General features: G+C 41.5%; 2 protein-coding genes across 2 annotated transcripts; one reads left to right on the plus strand and one right to left on the minus strand.

The window, feature by feature from the left end:
* Positions 1-2,252: 2,252 nt before the first annotated feature.
* LOC125510488 (zinc finger BED domain-containing protein DAYSLEEPER-like) lies at positions 2,253-5,469 on the minus strand. The gene is made up of 4 exons (XM_048675727.1): positions 5,094-5,469; positions 2,681-4,788; positions 2,537-2,599; positions 2,253-2,444 (listed from the first exon to the last, which is right to left on the minus strand). Coding segments are annotated over exons 2-4 (684 nt in total). The 5' UTR covers positions 3,300-4,788; positions 5,094-5,469; the 3' UTR covers positions 2,253-2,442.
* A 271-nt stretch (positions 5,470-5,740) lies between these two features.
* Positions 5,741-9,361, plus strand: LOC125549253 (acyl-CoA hydrolase 2-like). The gene is made up of 5 exons (XM_048712710.1): positions 5,741-6,067; positions 6,143-6,235; positions 6,640-6,703; positions 8,111-8,182; positions 8,962-9,361. The coding sequence occupies exons 1-5, from the start codon at positions 6,052-6,054 to the stop codon at positions 8,975-8,977; spliced, it is 261 nt and encodes an 86-aa protein (XP_048568667.1). The 5' UTR covers positions 5,741-6,051; the 3' UTR covers positions 8,978-9,361.
* The last annotated feature ends 4,164 nt before the right edge of the window (positions 9,362-13,525 follow it).

Raw genomic sequence — 13,525 nt, forward strand, 5'->3', positions numbered from 1 at the left:
GCGCAAGAAGTTCCAGAGGGGGGCCACACCCTGGCCACGAGGGTGGGGGGCGCGCCCTACCCCCCTGGGCGCGCCCCTGCCTCGTAGGCCCCCTGGTGGCCCTCCGATGCCCATCTTCTGCTATATGGAGTCTTTCATTGAGAAAAACATAAGAAGCAAGCTTTCGGGACGAGACTCCGCCGCCACGAGGCGGAACCTTGGCGGAACGAATCTAGGGCTCTGGCGGAGCTGTTCTGCCGGGGAAACTTCCCTCCGGGAGGGGGAAATCATCACCATCGTCATCACCAACGATCCTTTCATCGGGAGGGGGTCAATCTCCATCAACATCTTCACCAACACCATCTCATCTCAAACCCTAGTTCATATCTTGTATCCAATCTTTGTATCCAAACCTCAGATTGGTACCTGTGGGTTGCTAGTAGTGTTGATTACTCCTTGTAGTTGATGCTAGTTGGTTTACTTGGTGGAAGATCATATGTTCAGATCCATTATGCATATTAATACCCCTCTGATTATGATTATGAATATGAATATGCTTTGTGAGTAGTTACGTTTGTTCCCGAGGACATGTGAGAAGTCTTGCTATTAGTAGTCATGTGAATTTGGTATTCGTTCGATATTTTGATGAGATGTATGTTGTCATCCCCCTAGTGGTGTCATGTGAACGTCGACTACATGACACTTCACCATTGTTTGGGCCTAGAGGGAGGCATTGGGAAGTAATAAGTAGATGATGGGTTGCTAGAGTGACAGAAGCTTAAACCCTAGTTTATGAGTTGCTTCGTAAGGGGCTGATTTGGATCCATATGTTTCATGCTATGGTTAGGTTTACCTTAATATTCTGTTATAGTTTGCGGATGCTTGCAATAGGGGTTAATCATAAGTGGGATTCTTGTCCAAGAAAGGGCAGTACGCAAGCACCGGTCCACCCACATCTCAAATTATCAAAGTACCGAACATGAATCATATGATCGTGATGAAAACTAGCTTGATGATAATTCCCATGTGTCCTCGGGAGCGCTTTACATCATATAAGTGTTTGTCCAAGCTTGTCCTTTGCTACAAAAATGATTGGGCCATCTTACTGCACCTTATTTACTTTTATTACTTGCTACTCGTTACCAATTACCTTATCACAAAACTATCTGTTACCGATAATTTCAGTGCTTGCAGAGAATACCTTGCTGAAAACCGCTTATCATTTCCTTCCGCTCCTCGTTGGGTTCGACACTCTTACTTATCGAAAGGACTATGATAGATCCCCTATACTTGTGGGTCATTAGAGTGCTGTTCATCAAGTCATATCATATTCTTTTCTTTATAGCATGGACATTTGGACTTTTATGTGATTCAAAGCAATAGTCTAGTTTTGACATAATAATTTAGATACTCAAGCATATCAACAAGCAACCATGTCTTTCAAAATATCAATGCTAAAACAAGTTATCCCTAGCCCATCATGCTCAAACATTGATCCATTCATGAAACACACCCGAATATTAACTACTCCCAATACTTGAGCACGATCATATTCACTACTAGGAAAATGCTTATACGTAGAACTTTACCAGTAGCGCATGTTTGGGACCCCACGCTACTGGTAAGTACCAGTAGCGCTTGGTACAAAACACACTGCTGGTATTAATTAGCAGCTGCGTGGGTTGTTTTGGGCAGAGCTACTAGTAAGTGTGCCACACCACATCCCCAAGTTAAGACATAGTAGCAGCGTGGGTGCTGAACCTAGCGCTACTAGTAAAAACATATCTGTAGCGCCTGGTGGGCAAAACACGCTATTGCTATTTTTCTGTGTGTAAACTTATGGGCCCCTATCCACTCCCCCGATCCACTCCCGCCTATATCTGGCCATGGGCCGGGCCGGGCCGGGCTTTGGCCCAGGCCCCATCAAGCCCAAGGTCTGTTTCCCAGGCCCTCCCAGGCCCACGAAAATACAACGTTTCCCAGGCCCAGGCCCTCCCAACATAGAAAGCCCGAAAGCCCTAAGCCCTCCCAAAAGCCCTCGACGTTGTAACATCAAATAGTATCAGAACAAAATTGCTCCAAAACAGCACAACAAATAGTATCTTAAAGTGCATAAACAACACTAAAGAGCATAAACAACACCAAAACAAAATTGCTCCAAAACAACACACCAGCACCAAAAGTGCATAAACAGCACCAAAAGTGCACAGCAGCACCAAAAGTGCATAAACAACACCAAAACAGCAGCACATCGGCACCAAAACAACACTAAAGAGCATTGTTTTCACATCAAATAGTATCAAACATTCTAGTTTCAAGTTTCTAGAAACACAAGTGCATAAATGTATTATTACATGCCAGATGGCCAATTCATAGAACCAAAAATAAGGACCAGTAGCTGCTTGTTGCCATCTCGACATGCCTTCTCCGTATCTTCTACTCATCTCATTGCTCTAGCAAGAACTCTACAAAATGCAATAAATAGCAGGTTAGCTATAAACTCTAAAGTACATGTTGAACTTGACAAGTTGACATAAACAAATAATAGGGATGTTACATTCATCATCGGAAGAAGAATTTTCATCATCTAGCTCAACCACTTCTGCCTTTCTCTTATTACCTACAACTACAACAACATGTTAGCTATAAACTCTAAAGTACATAGCATGAAGAAAGAAACAAAGTAAGTTAAACTATATACCATCTTTCTTCTCCAATTTGCAGCGATACCAATCTTGCAAACACGTCAAGGCCTCAACCGTCTTTGGTTTAAGTGAGGCTCGGCTCGGGGTTATAACCTTCTTACTCAAGCTGAAAGCAGATTCTGATGCAACACTTGACACGGGAACAACAAGGATATCACGTGTCAATCTTGCTAGCTGCGGATACCTAGCTGCAGACTTGCTCCAGTAATCCAAGATATCAATGTTCTCATTCAACCTCTTCGCAGGTTCAGCCAAGTACAATTCCAATTCAGATTTCTCTTCAAATGTGCTTGTGCTTTCCACATACTGATCATAGTCAGCAAAGGCACCAAGTCCACAAGTGCTTGACATACTAGTTTTGGATAAGTTGTCATGAACGGGTACAACATTACCATATTCATTAAATAAAGAAGTCAAGGTAGTTCTAACATCAGCAATTCGACGCTTGGCATCATCCTCTTCATACAACTTGGAGTAGGAATAAGCCAAGAACTTGAACTTAATATGAGGATCAAGAACAGCAGCACAAGATAGAAATACGCTATAGTCAGACCAATATTTCATGAACTTTTCTCTCATAATAAACAATAGGACCCATGTAGCCATGTATACCATCGGTAGCCTCAATAATAGCAGTGTGAACTAGATAAACATTCATGAAGTACTAGTTGGCTGTTGGATATTTTGTTCCTGCGAAAATAGTAGTTACCTCGAAGAAAACCTTCAAAAACTGATACATATGAGATACCTTGGACCATTCTTCCTCACATGGCCAAAAATGCACCTTGAAGATGCTATCCCTCTTAGAATACCACTGTAACACTTCTTTAAAGTATAAACAGGAGCCAAGCATAGTATACGTTGAATTCCAACGAATGGGCATGTCAGGTTTCAAGTTCCTTGATTCTTCTAGGTTGAAAGTAGTTGTAGCAGTGCTATGAAACTTGTGCAGCCTATTACTTGAAGCCTTTAGATACATTATACCATCTCTAAGTTTGGCCATAGCTTTATCAATCAATGTCAAACCAGATTGAACTACCAAATTCAGTATGTGTGCACAACAACGAATTTGAAAGAATTTGCCGGACAAAGGTAAAGCACCTTGAGACAAGTGGGTTCACAAGCAAACAATCATTCTATCATTATAGGCTGCATTATCAAGAGTGATGCACATTACTTTCTTCTCAATCCTCCATTCATGAAAAGCTAGATGGACCTCATCGGCAATAGATGCTCCATCATATGGTGGATCAATTTTTTTGAACCAGACAATTCTTTGGTTTAGTTTCCAATCAGCATCTATGTAATGACAGGTAATGCAAATATAGCTATGCTTGGTGACTTCAGATTTCCAATTGTCAGATGTGAAACTTACTCTACCAGGGGCAGCAACAATAATTTCAAGCAATTCTTTTTTCTGGTCAAGAAACATTGCCATTATCTCTCTTTTATTGTGTGCCGACCAATACTCTTGAATGCTGGACAACAATCAGTCATCATTGTTCTAAAACCATCTTCTTCAACTGTTGTAAATGGATGAGAACCGGACACAAGATAAATAGAGACTCCATGCCTAGCTGCTTGAGCATCATATCTAACAGTTCTCAATGCATTTGTTCCATCATCATTTGTTTCAGATTTCAAGAAAAAATTATTCATTGTTGATTGATCAGTCTTATGCAACGATTCGGTGTGCCTAAGGAGATGAGATGTACCGTGTCCAGATTTAGCTGACAGCTCAGCGGAGCAATGGTTGCACTTAGCTACAATATAGGCATCACCATCTTTGGATATCTTGGTGAAGTCCAACCATACTTTTGACTTCAGTCTGCTACTGCTAGAGGACGCACTGCGTTGCTGCTGTGCTTTGGCTGTAGGTTGCTGCTGTGCTTCGGTTGTAGGCTGCTGTTGTCCTGTCGATTGTCCACTTCCTGAACATGTAGTAGATGCTGGCCTCTTCCCCCTTTTACCTGCAGATTTCTGCCGTACACGAGAAGGATTTGGAGGTACAATAAACAGCTCCATCTAACCCTCAGCCTCATGCCCTTCTAATTCTTCAGGATGATAGTCTGGTTCATCACCCTCAACACCCTCCATGCTAAATCTATATCAACAACAAGAAATATATATGTGAACAGCAAGAAATATCTATGTCAACAACAACAAGAAATATCTATATCAACACACACTTATAGCCACTGTTTCATCAATCATCTACACACACTTATATTCATGTACAACAGTGAGTTCATCTATAGTTCTACAGTCTACACACACTTATATTCATGTACAACGGCGAAATCATCTACCATTGTTTATGAAATACAAATCTGCATCAAATCCATCCGGTTGACATGCATGTACACCTGCTAATTGGTCAAGAACAGAAAAAAATCTGCATCAAATTACCTTAAGAGCAGAGGTCCGGCGGCGCTCGGACGACGGCTAGTTGCTGGAGAGGAATCGAAGCATGCCGGCGTCGCGGTTGGGGAGGAGAGGAGGCCTGCGGGCGGCGGTGCAGTTGGGGAAGAGAGGCAGTCGGGCGGTGTCGCGGTTGAGGAGGAGAGGCAACCGAGCGGCGTCGCTGTTGGGGAGGAGACGAATCCTGCCGGCGTCGCGGTTGGGGAGGAGAGGAGGCCTGCCGGTGGAGGTGCGGTTGGGGAGGAGAGGCAGCCTGCCGGCAACGGTGCGGGACGGGGGCGCGACACTGCAGGACGGTCTAGGTCGCCGCCGCCAGCACGGGCCACGGGCAGAGGAGGGGAGGGGTAGCGATTACTTGTCGATGGATAAGTTAGGGTTCGAGTCGATGCGGTGGAGGAGTCGAGGACTAGAGTCTAGAGGTGGAGTGGTGGACTGCTGGGCTGCTGGTTGCTGCTGTTGGAGTAGGGCCAGATGGGCCTAATTTTGGTCTAATATTGAAGCCCAGGCCCGGCCCCAATAACTCCTAAGGCTTACTTTTGAGGCCCAGGCCCGGCCCACTGATCAAGCCCAGCCCTCCCAGGCCCCTTTTTTAGGGCCGGGCCGGGCCGGAGATGGCCAGCTATACTCCCACCCGACCAAACTCTCGTGAATCCCTAGAAAAAACTCTCTGGCACCCCCACCCCTTCTCCGCCGCCACCACCCACGCCGACCGGTTCTGGCGAGCTCCGGCTGGAAGCGGAGCATTCACCGGAACCAGAATCATGTGCGTTCGCCGCACCGGTAGGGGTGGGAGGTGGCCCTCTCTCCCTCGCCCTCTCCGCTTCCAGCTCGGCCTCCTTCCTCCTCTGCGCCGGCGGCGACTCCCTGCAGCGTGGGAGGCTCAGGTTTAGTCTTTCGCCCCGCCCCGGTGCTGCGCTGCTGCTCCCCTCCCGCCCCGCCGACGCCGATGGACCGAGAAGAAGGTAAGGCGACGGCGACCCTTCCGGATTTGGGAGCGACTGTGGCTAATTCTGGGGACGATTCCCGTTGATGTGCAGTGACGAAGTTCCTGGGCCAGGTGCCCCTCCTGCAGTGCCTCCCCGGCTCTTCCATCCGTAGGATTGCCGAGGCCGTCCAGGTCAAGCACTACGGTGAGTCGCGCCGTCACCCGTCCGAGTGCTGTAGTCGGCCCGCCGTGTTTGCCTACTTCAGGCGAGCGCAGCCTAAATCTGGCTTGCGTCAGCTCAGAGTACTCTCTACTGTTAGCTTACTGAATTACTGAGGATGCTCTCTGTGTCAGTCATGATTTATAGTTCACTGTACTTCATATCGCGCACATGATTCTGTGTGCAGCTCACTGACCACGACCGATTTACTAGTCTGTAGTCTGTATTGGCGCTGCACTGCAGTGCGTACTCATTAACTAGATGATGTTTAGCCCTTGACTCTTCGGTGTGTGCGCTTATCTGGAATGGTGGTGATTTTGTATTCACTGATTGTGTGGTCTGGGATCAAAGTTGATTTTTGCATTTTTTTTCATGCTGGCATTTTGCAGAACCTGGGGATTATATTGCTCGTGAAGGTGAACCCGTAGATGGCCTTTGCATCATATTGGATGGGTAGGTATTAGTCATGCTAGTTCTTGCTTCACTTATTCACAGAGACACCTTTCTTTGACAGATTTGTAGAGTTCATTATAATGCTGCTGTTCACTATGAAAGGTCACTACTAGGAAAAAGCCTATAGACAGAGCAATAGTAGTTTTATTGGACTATTCAAGTGTCAACTCTTCTTATAGATATCTTCATATTTAATCTGTTGAGTTTGTAAAAACTTTATTAACAAATAGCTGCAGTTGTTGTGCAGATGGAAATAGTTAGGCTCTTTTACATTGTAGGAAATTCTGACATGAGCTTGTCCTCATGGAAACATCATTCGTATTGTAGACATCTCTATTCAAACTGCTGCAAAATTTGCAAGTACTATTTTGAAAGGCCATTCTGACACATTCATGTGTTTTTGTTTGGTCAACAACCTATGACATCCCAATTCCACATTTTTCTTATGTCTATTTCTGTAGAATTTGCATCCCAGTTAGGCTCTTAAGGTTTATAAGCACATACCTAGAATTCTGTACTATGCAATTCATTATTATCAAACATGGAAATATAAGGAACTGGTGGAAGTTCAAAGTTCCAGCAGTGTCTTAAAACAATTTGACTGGAAATTATCTGTTAGAAGATAGTCCTGGAGTCATAAGCATTCTTGCAAGAAGAGAAAAAAGAACTTAACATGCTAATAGCTGACAATCACGGCTAGAAATCCTCTATGTGATGCATATATGTGAGCTATTAAATTCAATGTTCAGTCTTCCTGTCATCCGGGTTTTGCACAGTTCTGCTGGCGTCCATTTTGTGTAAAGTGACTACATAAGTGACCATATTAATTCTTCTTGATTATACATCAACATTTCTCTAAATCCACCTTTTTTTTCCTGGGGCCCATTTGGGCAAGGTTCCATTCGCTGAAGTAGTTGGGGGGTGCATACTGCTAACTTATACAGAGAAAATAAGTATTTTCTATGCATTCTAGCATTAGTTGTACATGCTGTCCTTTTAAATTCACCTTTTTGTTCCTGGGGTCGATTTGGGTAAGGTTCCATTCGCTGAGGTAGTAGGGGGATCCATACTGCTAACTTATACAGAAAAAATGAGTATTTTCTGTGCATTCTAGCATTAGTTGTACGTGCTGTTTTTGTAAAGCATACTCAAAGGGTCATAATCTGTCCTGTTTTCATTGCCGCTAAACTGAATTACCTTGTTCATCTGTTTTTAGGTGATTTGTGTGCTATCTATGCCTTGTACACTGATTAAATTCATTTATCTTGATCTTGATTGAAAACACATCACATATTTCTTTTCTAAGACACAAACTTGTCTTTTTCATTGCTGAGCTTCTAGACTCTTATGCAGCAGCAACCATTGATTTCGGTTTCAGCTCATCAACCGTTTGACCTTCTTGTGCAGCACAAGGGTTCCATGGTACAACAGCAGAAAGAAGACCATGATTCAATCAAGTGCATGCTCCATCAACACAAGGTACTAAAATCCAACCCAGCTCTTTCTTGTATTGTAGCACATACATCAACAGTCCATTACTAATACCCTTGCTGCCCCCAAATCACGAGCGATGTGATAATGTCATGTATAGTGCCGATTTTTGTTTCTTAGCTTAGCACTCTTGTTAAAGCAATGTCATGGAAAGCTCCTCTTGTTTCATATGTTTGATTTGGTAGCCCTCTCCTGATGCATAAGTGATAGGCTTTGTTTGCTCCCTGATTTTTAGTATTATGATGGATGGATGGATGGTTTGTGATGCCACATTTGTAGCTGAGCTCATTCATATAGGACAGCAGCCTACTACTACTACTTCTCTCAGTACGAGCTCATTCATATATCTTTTAGCTGTATCGCTTATCTAAGTTTGTAAGAAGATATATGTAAGTACTAATCTAGACTAGTATCCATGGTAACCATGTGCGCTCCTGGACTATTTAGTTTGAATAGCCAGTGAGGAATTAAGCATATATTTTCGGCATGAGCCCCTTCTAATTGCTACTCCCTCCGTCACATAATATAAGAATGTTTTTGACACTACGGGACGGAGGAAGTAGATGAGAAGGAATCTTAAATTAATGGGTCTTGTGAATTGGAATATACTACTCCCTCCGTCCCAAAATAAGTGTCTCAACTTTGTACTAACTTTAGTACAAAGTTGTCCTAAGGTTAAGACACTTATTTTGGGACGGAGGGAGTATTTGGTTGAACTGATGCAATTTGTGTACTAACAAGTTTTCACTTTCTCAACGTGGGCGCAGGGGTGATCGTCGCTGACTAGCACGGCCAGTGGGCGCTGTGCTCTTCAACCACTTGAAGGCAGACTTCTCCGTGAAGCCCGGTGGCCATGTCGCACGGATTATCGTCTAGGTGATTTCGACGCCGGAAGTCACTGAGGTGGAGGACCTCGATGCCACCGTCCGAGGGAGGGAGGATTCGTGTCCACCAGCGTCTGAACTCCGAGCCTTGGTAGATACATCTAGAGAAGTGGTCTGTTTAGGGTTGGTGGTAGACCACTAGAGAAGGTACCCACCTTACGATGATGGTTGTGTGTGTCTGATGTTAAATGGAATCTTGAGATGGTTGTGTGACGTTGGTTTGGTTTGCACTGGGCGTATTACCATTTATGAGTACTACATCAAATTTTTATTTTTTTAATTCCTAAATTGTTAGTAGTAGCGTGGGTCAAAAGTGAGGGCTACAAGTAGTTAGGTTAGTAGTAGCGCGGGTGTACACGCGCTACTACTAATTTTTTAGTTGTAGCGTGGGGTAAAAAACGTGCTACTGCTAAAAATTAGCTGTAGCGCTGTAGCAGTAGCGCGGGGACCCATGCTACTGGTATGCAAAAAACCTATGCTACTGGTAGTGTTTTTCCTAGTAGTGATTGTCTCCTAGTTGGTGCTTTTTATGAGAAAAGATGGAGACTCTAATTTCAAAATAAAAATTGCATAAAGTAAAAGAAAGACTCTTCACAGAGGGAAGTAGGGATTTATAGAGGTGCCAGAGCTCAAAGCGAAAGATAAGAGATAAAAACATTTTGGGAGGTGTATCCATCCCACTAACGAAAACAACTTAGAGTTCCCAGCACTTTTCATGCTAGATATGCCATAGGCGTTACCCAAACAAAAAATAAAGTTTATTCCTTTTTCCACCATTCTTACACTTCTCATGGCTAGCCGTATCCATGGGTGCCCTCCATACTAACACTTTTCAAGGAATTTATTATTTGACAACATAAAGTAAATGCATTTGTTTTTGCATTTCGGGACTCGGCATCCCTAATACCTTTGCATTACTCTCGTGCAATGACAAGTGAATAAACACTCATCTTGAGAATAACACATCCAGCATGGAAAATATTACCCACCCGTTATCGTTCCACGAGCGAAACAAACACACAAAAGAGAAGTTTATTTTGAAAATTAGAGATGGCATATGCAAATTTGCTTAAAACGGCAAAAGAATACCGTATATAGGTAGATATAGTAGACTCATGTGGCAAAACTGGTTTAAAGGATTTTGGATGCAAAAGTAGAGATCATGCTTGGTGCAAAATGAAGGCTAGCAAAAGATTGGGAAGCGACCAACCAAGAAGCAAATAATCTCATAAGCAAGCATTAAGCATAATTAACACCGAATAATGCACCATAAGAGGATATGATTTTCACTGCATGATTATTGACTTTCATGCATGCATAGGGAATCACAAACCTTAACACCAATATTCCTATTAGAGCACAATTACTCATCAACATAACTCACATATCACATCATCATATCTCAAAACTATTACTAAGAATCAAGTTTATTTTGTCCAATGATCTTCATGACATTTTCTTTTACTTTATCCTTCTTGAATATCTATCACTTTGAGACTAATTTTCATGTGTTGCTTTTCATAAGCTCAAACAAATATAAATGAAGATCATGAGCATAACAAATTTTCGTTCTCTTAAAATAATTTAAGTGAAGCAAGAGAGAATTTCTTCAAAATTTTACCTACTCTCAAATAAATCTAAGTGAAGCAAGAGAGCATTTCTTCAAAAATAACAAGGCACACCGTGCTCAAAAAGATATAAATGAAGCAATAGAGAAAGTCCTAGCTCATAAAAGATTTAAGTGAAGCATAGAGAGCAATTCTAACAAGTCATGAAATAATTTTGGCTCTCTCAAATAGGTGTGTCCAGCAAGGATTGATGACTTAAAGCACAAAATAAAACAAGCAAAGCCACATATCATACAAGACGCTCCAAGCAAAACACATATCATGTGATGAATAAAAATATAGTCTCGAGTAAAATACCGATAGTTGTTGGAAGAAAGCGGGGATGCCACTCGGGTGCATCCCCAAGCTTAGTTGGTTGCTCATTCTTGGACAATATCTTGGGATGCCGGGACATCCCCAAGCTTAAGCTCTTACATCCTTCCTTCATCCATCGTAAGATAACCCAAAACTTGAAAACTTCAATCACACAAAACTCAACAAAGCCTTCGTGAGATCCGTTAGTATAAGAATACTAAAACACTATTATAAATGTTGTATCAAACCAATTCATATTTTGTTTTTGTATTATATCTATTGTATTTAAACTTTTCTATGGCAAAAACTCATCAAAGAAAACCATAGAGCCATCAAAATAAGCACACAACACAAAGAAAACAGAATCTGTCAAAACAAAACAGTATGTAGAAATCTAACTATTTCAAATACTTATGTAACTCCAAAAATTCTGAAATATTAGGAAGACCTGAGAAATTTGTATATTGATCTACTGCGATTGGAATGGGTATTTTATCGCTCTCTGGTAAAAAATAAAAATTAATTTTGTGAGCATAGAAGTTTCTGTTTTTCAGCAAGATCAAACAACTATCACCCTAGAAGATCCTAAAGGCTTTACTTGGCACAAACACTAATTAAAACATAAAAAACACAATCATAACAGTAGCATAATTGTGCTAACACTCAAAACAGAAAGCAAAAACAAAAATAAATTTTATTCATTGGGTTGCCTTCCAATAAGCGCTATAGTTTTAAGCCCCTAGCTAGGCATAATATTTCAACGATGCTCACACAACAGATAAATAACCGAAACACAAAGAGAGCATCATGAAACATGTGACCAACACATTTAATTTTAGCATACTTCCTACGCATAGGAATTTTATAGGAAAACAAATTATTAAGACAAGAAACATCTAGCATATGCAAAGGAGAGGAATAAAACATTGATAATTTCAACACAACGATAGGAAATTTAATAACATGAAAATTTCTACAACCATATTTTCCTCTATCATAATAATTATATGTAGGATCATAATAAAATTTAATAATATAACTATCATATAAATTTTTCTCTTTATGATCCACATGCATGCAATGTTGACACTCTTCCAAAATAGTGGGATTATTTTTAGCTAAAGTACACTCGTGCAAACCCACTTTTAATATTATTGCAAACATATTCATCATGAGGCTTAAATAAATTTTCAAATCATAAGAAAATCACCCAATCATGATCATTGTAAAAAGTAGTAGACATGGAAAAATTAGCATCCTCAAGCTTGGGGTTTTGCATATTATTAGCACAATTGACATTAATAGAATTTATAGTAAAATCATTGCAATCATGCTTCTCATTCAACGAGCTATCATGAATCACTTCATAAATTTCTTCGTCACAATTTTCAGATTCATGAATCTTAAGCAAAACTTCATAAAGATAATCTAGTGAACTCAATTCACTAGCAATGGGTTCCTCATAATTGGATCTCTTGAAAAGATTAGCAGGTGGATGAGGATCCATATCAATTGATTTTTAGCAAGCGAAGATGCAAGCAAATAGAAGACACATGGTAACACAAGCAAACATGAGATCTGATGAGAAAACGGCGAACGAAAAAGAGGGCGAATAAAACGGCAAATTTTTGTGAAGTGGGGAAGAGGAAAACGAGAAGCAAATGACAAATAATGTGAATTGCGAGGAGATGAAATTTGTGATTAGGAACCTGGTATATGTTGAAGATCCTCCCTGGCAACGGCGCCAAAAATTCTCCTTGATGGTAGCTGGAACTATGTTGGTATTTCCTCGGAGAGGGAGGGATGATGTAGCATAGCGACGTAGGTATTTCCCTCAGTTATGAAGGTATCGAAACAGTAGGAGAACCAAGCAACACAACGTAAACAGCACCTGCACACAAACAACAACACCTCGCAACCCGACGAGTTAAAGGGGTTGTCAATCCCTTCCGGGGTACGGTGCCTCAAGATAGGCAAGCAGACATGAGGTAAATTGTAGTAGATTGATAGATCGAACGCCAAATAAAATAAATAAAGATAAAACACAGCAAGGTATTTTTGTATTTTTTGGTTTGATAGATCTGAATAAAAATGCAAAGGAAAAGTAGATCGCAAGGCAAATATATGAGAAAGAAGACCCGGGGGCCGTAGGTTTCACTACTGGTTTCTCTCAAGAAAAATAGGAAACAGTGGGTAAACAAATTACTGTTGGGCAATTGATAGAACTTCAAATAATTATGACGATATCCATGCAATGATCATTACATAGGCATCACGTCCAAGATTAGTAGACCGACTCCTGCCTGCATCTACTACTATTACTCCACACATCGACCGCTATCCAGCATGCATCTAGTGTATTAAGTTCATGGAAAAATTTAGTAATGCAATAAGAACGATGACATGATGTAGACAAGATCCGTTTATCTATATGGTGGTAGATATAGATCTCGTCTTTTTATCCTTAGTAGCAATGATATGTACATGTCGTTTCCCTTTCTGTCACTGGGATCGAGCACCGTAAG

Source organism: Triticum urartu, chromosome 1, assembly GCF_003073215.2.
Source record: "Triticum urartu cultivar G1812 chromosome 1, Tu2.1, whole genome shotgun sequence".
In the NCBI taxonomy this organism is placed as follows: domain Eukaryota; kingdom Viridiplantae; phylum Streptophyta; class Magnoliopsida; order Poales; family Poaceae; genus Triticum; species Triticum urartu.

Coding starts and splice junctions, on each gene's coding strand:
- LOC125549253 (XM_048712710.1), top strand. Junction 6,236..6,639: donor CGTCCAGGTCAAGCACTACG/GTGAGTCGCGCC, acceptor GGCATTTTGCAG/AACCTGGGGATTATATTGCT. Junction 6,704..8,110: donor CTTTGCATCATATTGGATGG/GTAGGTATTAGT, acceptor CTTCTTGTGCAG/CACAAGGGTTCCATGGTACA.
- LOC125510488 (XM_048675727.1), bottom strand. CDS start 3,299: ATGGTATACATGGCTACATGGGTCCTATTGTTTATTATGAGAGAAAAG. Junction 2,600..2,680: donor CAAATTGGAGAAGAAAGATG/GTATATAGTTTA, acceptor TTGTAGTTGTAG/GTAATAAGAGAAAGGCAGAA.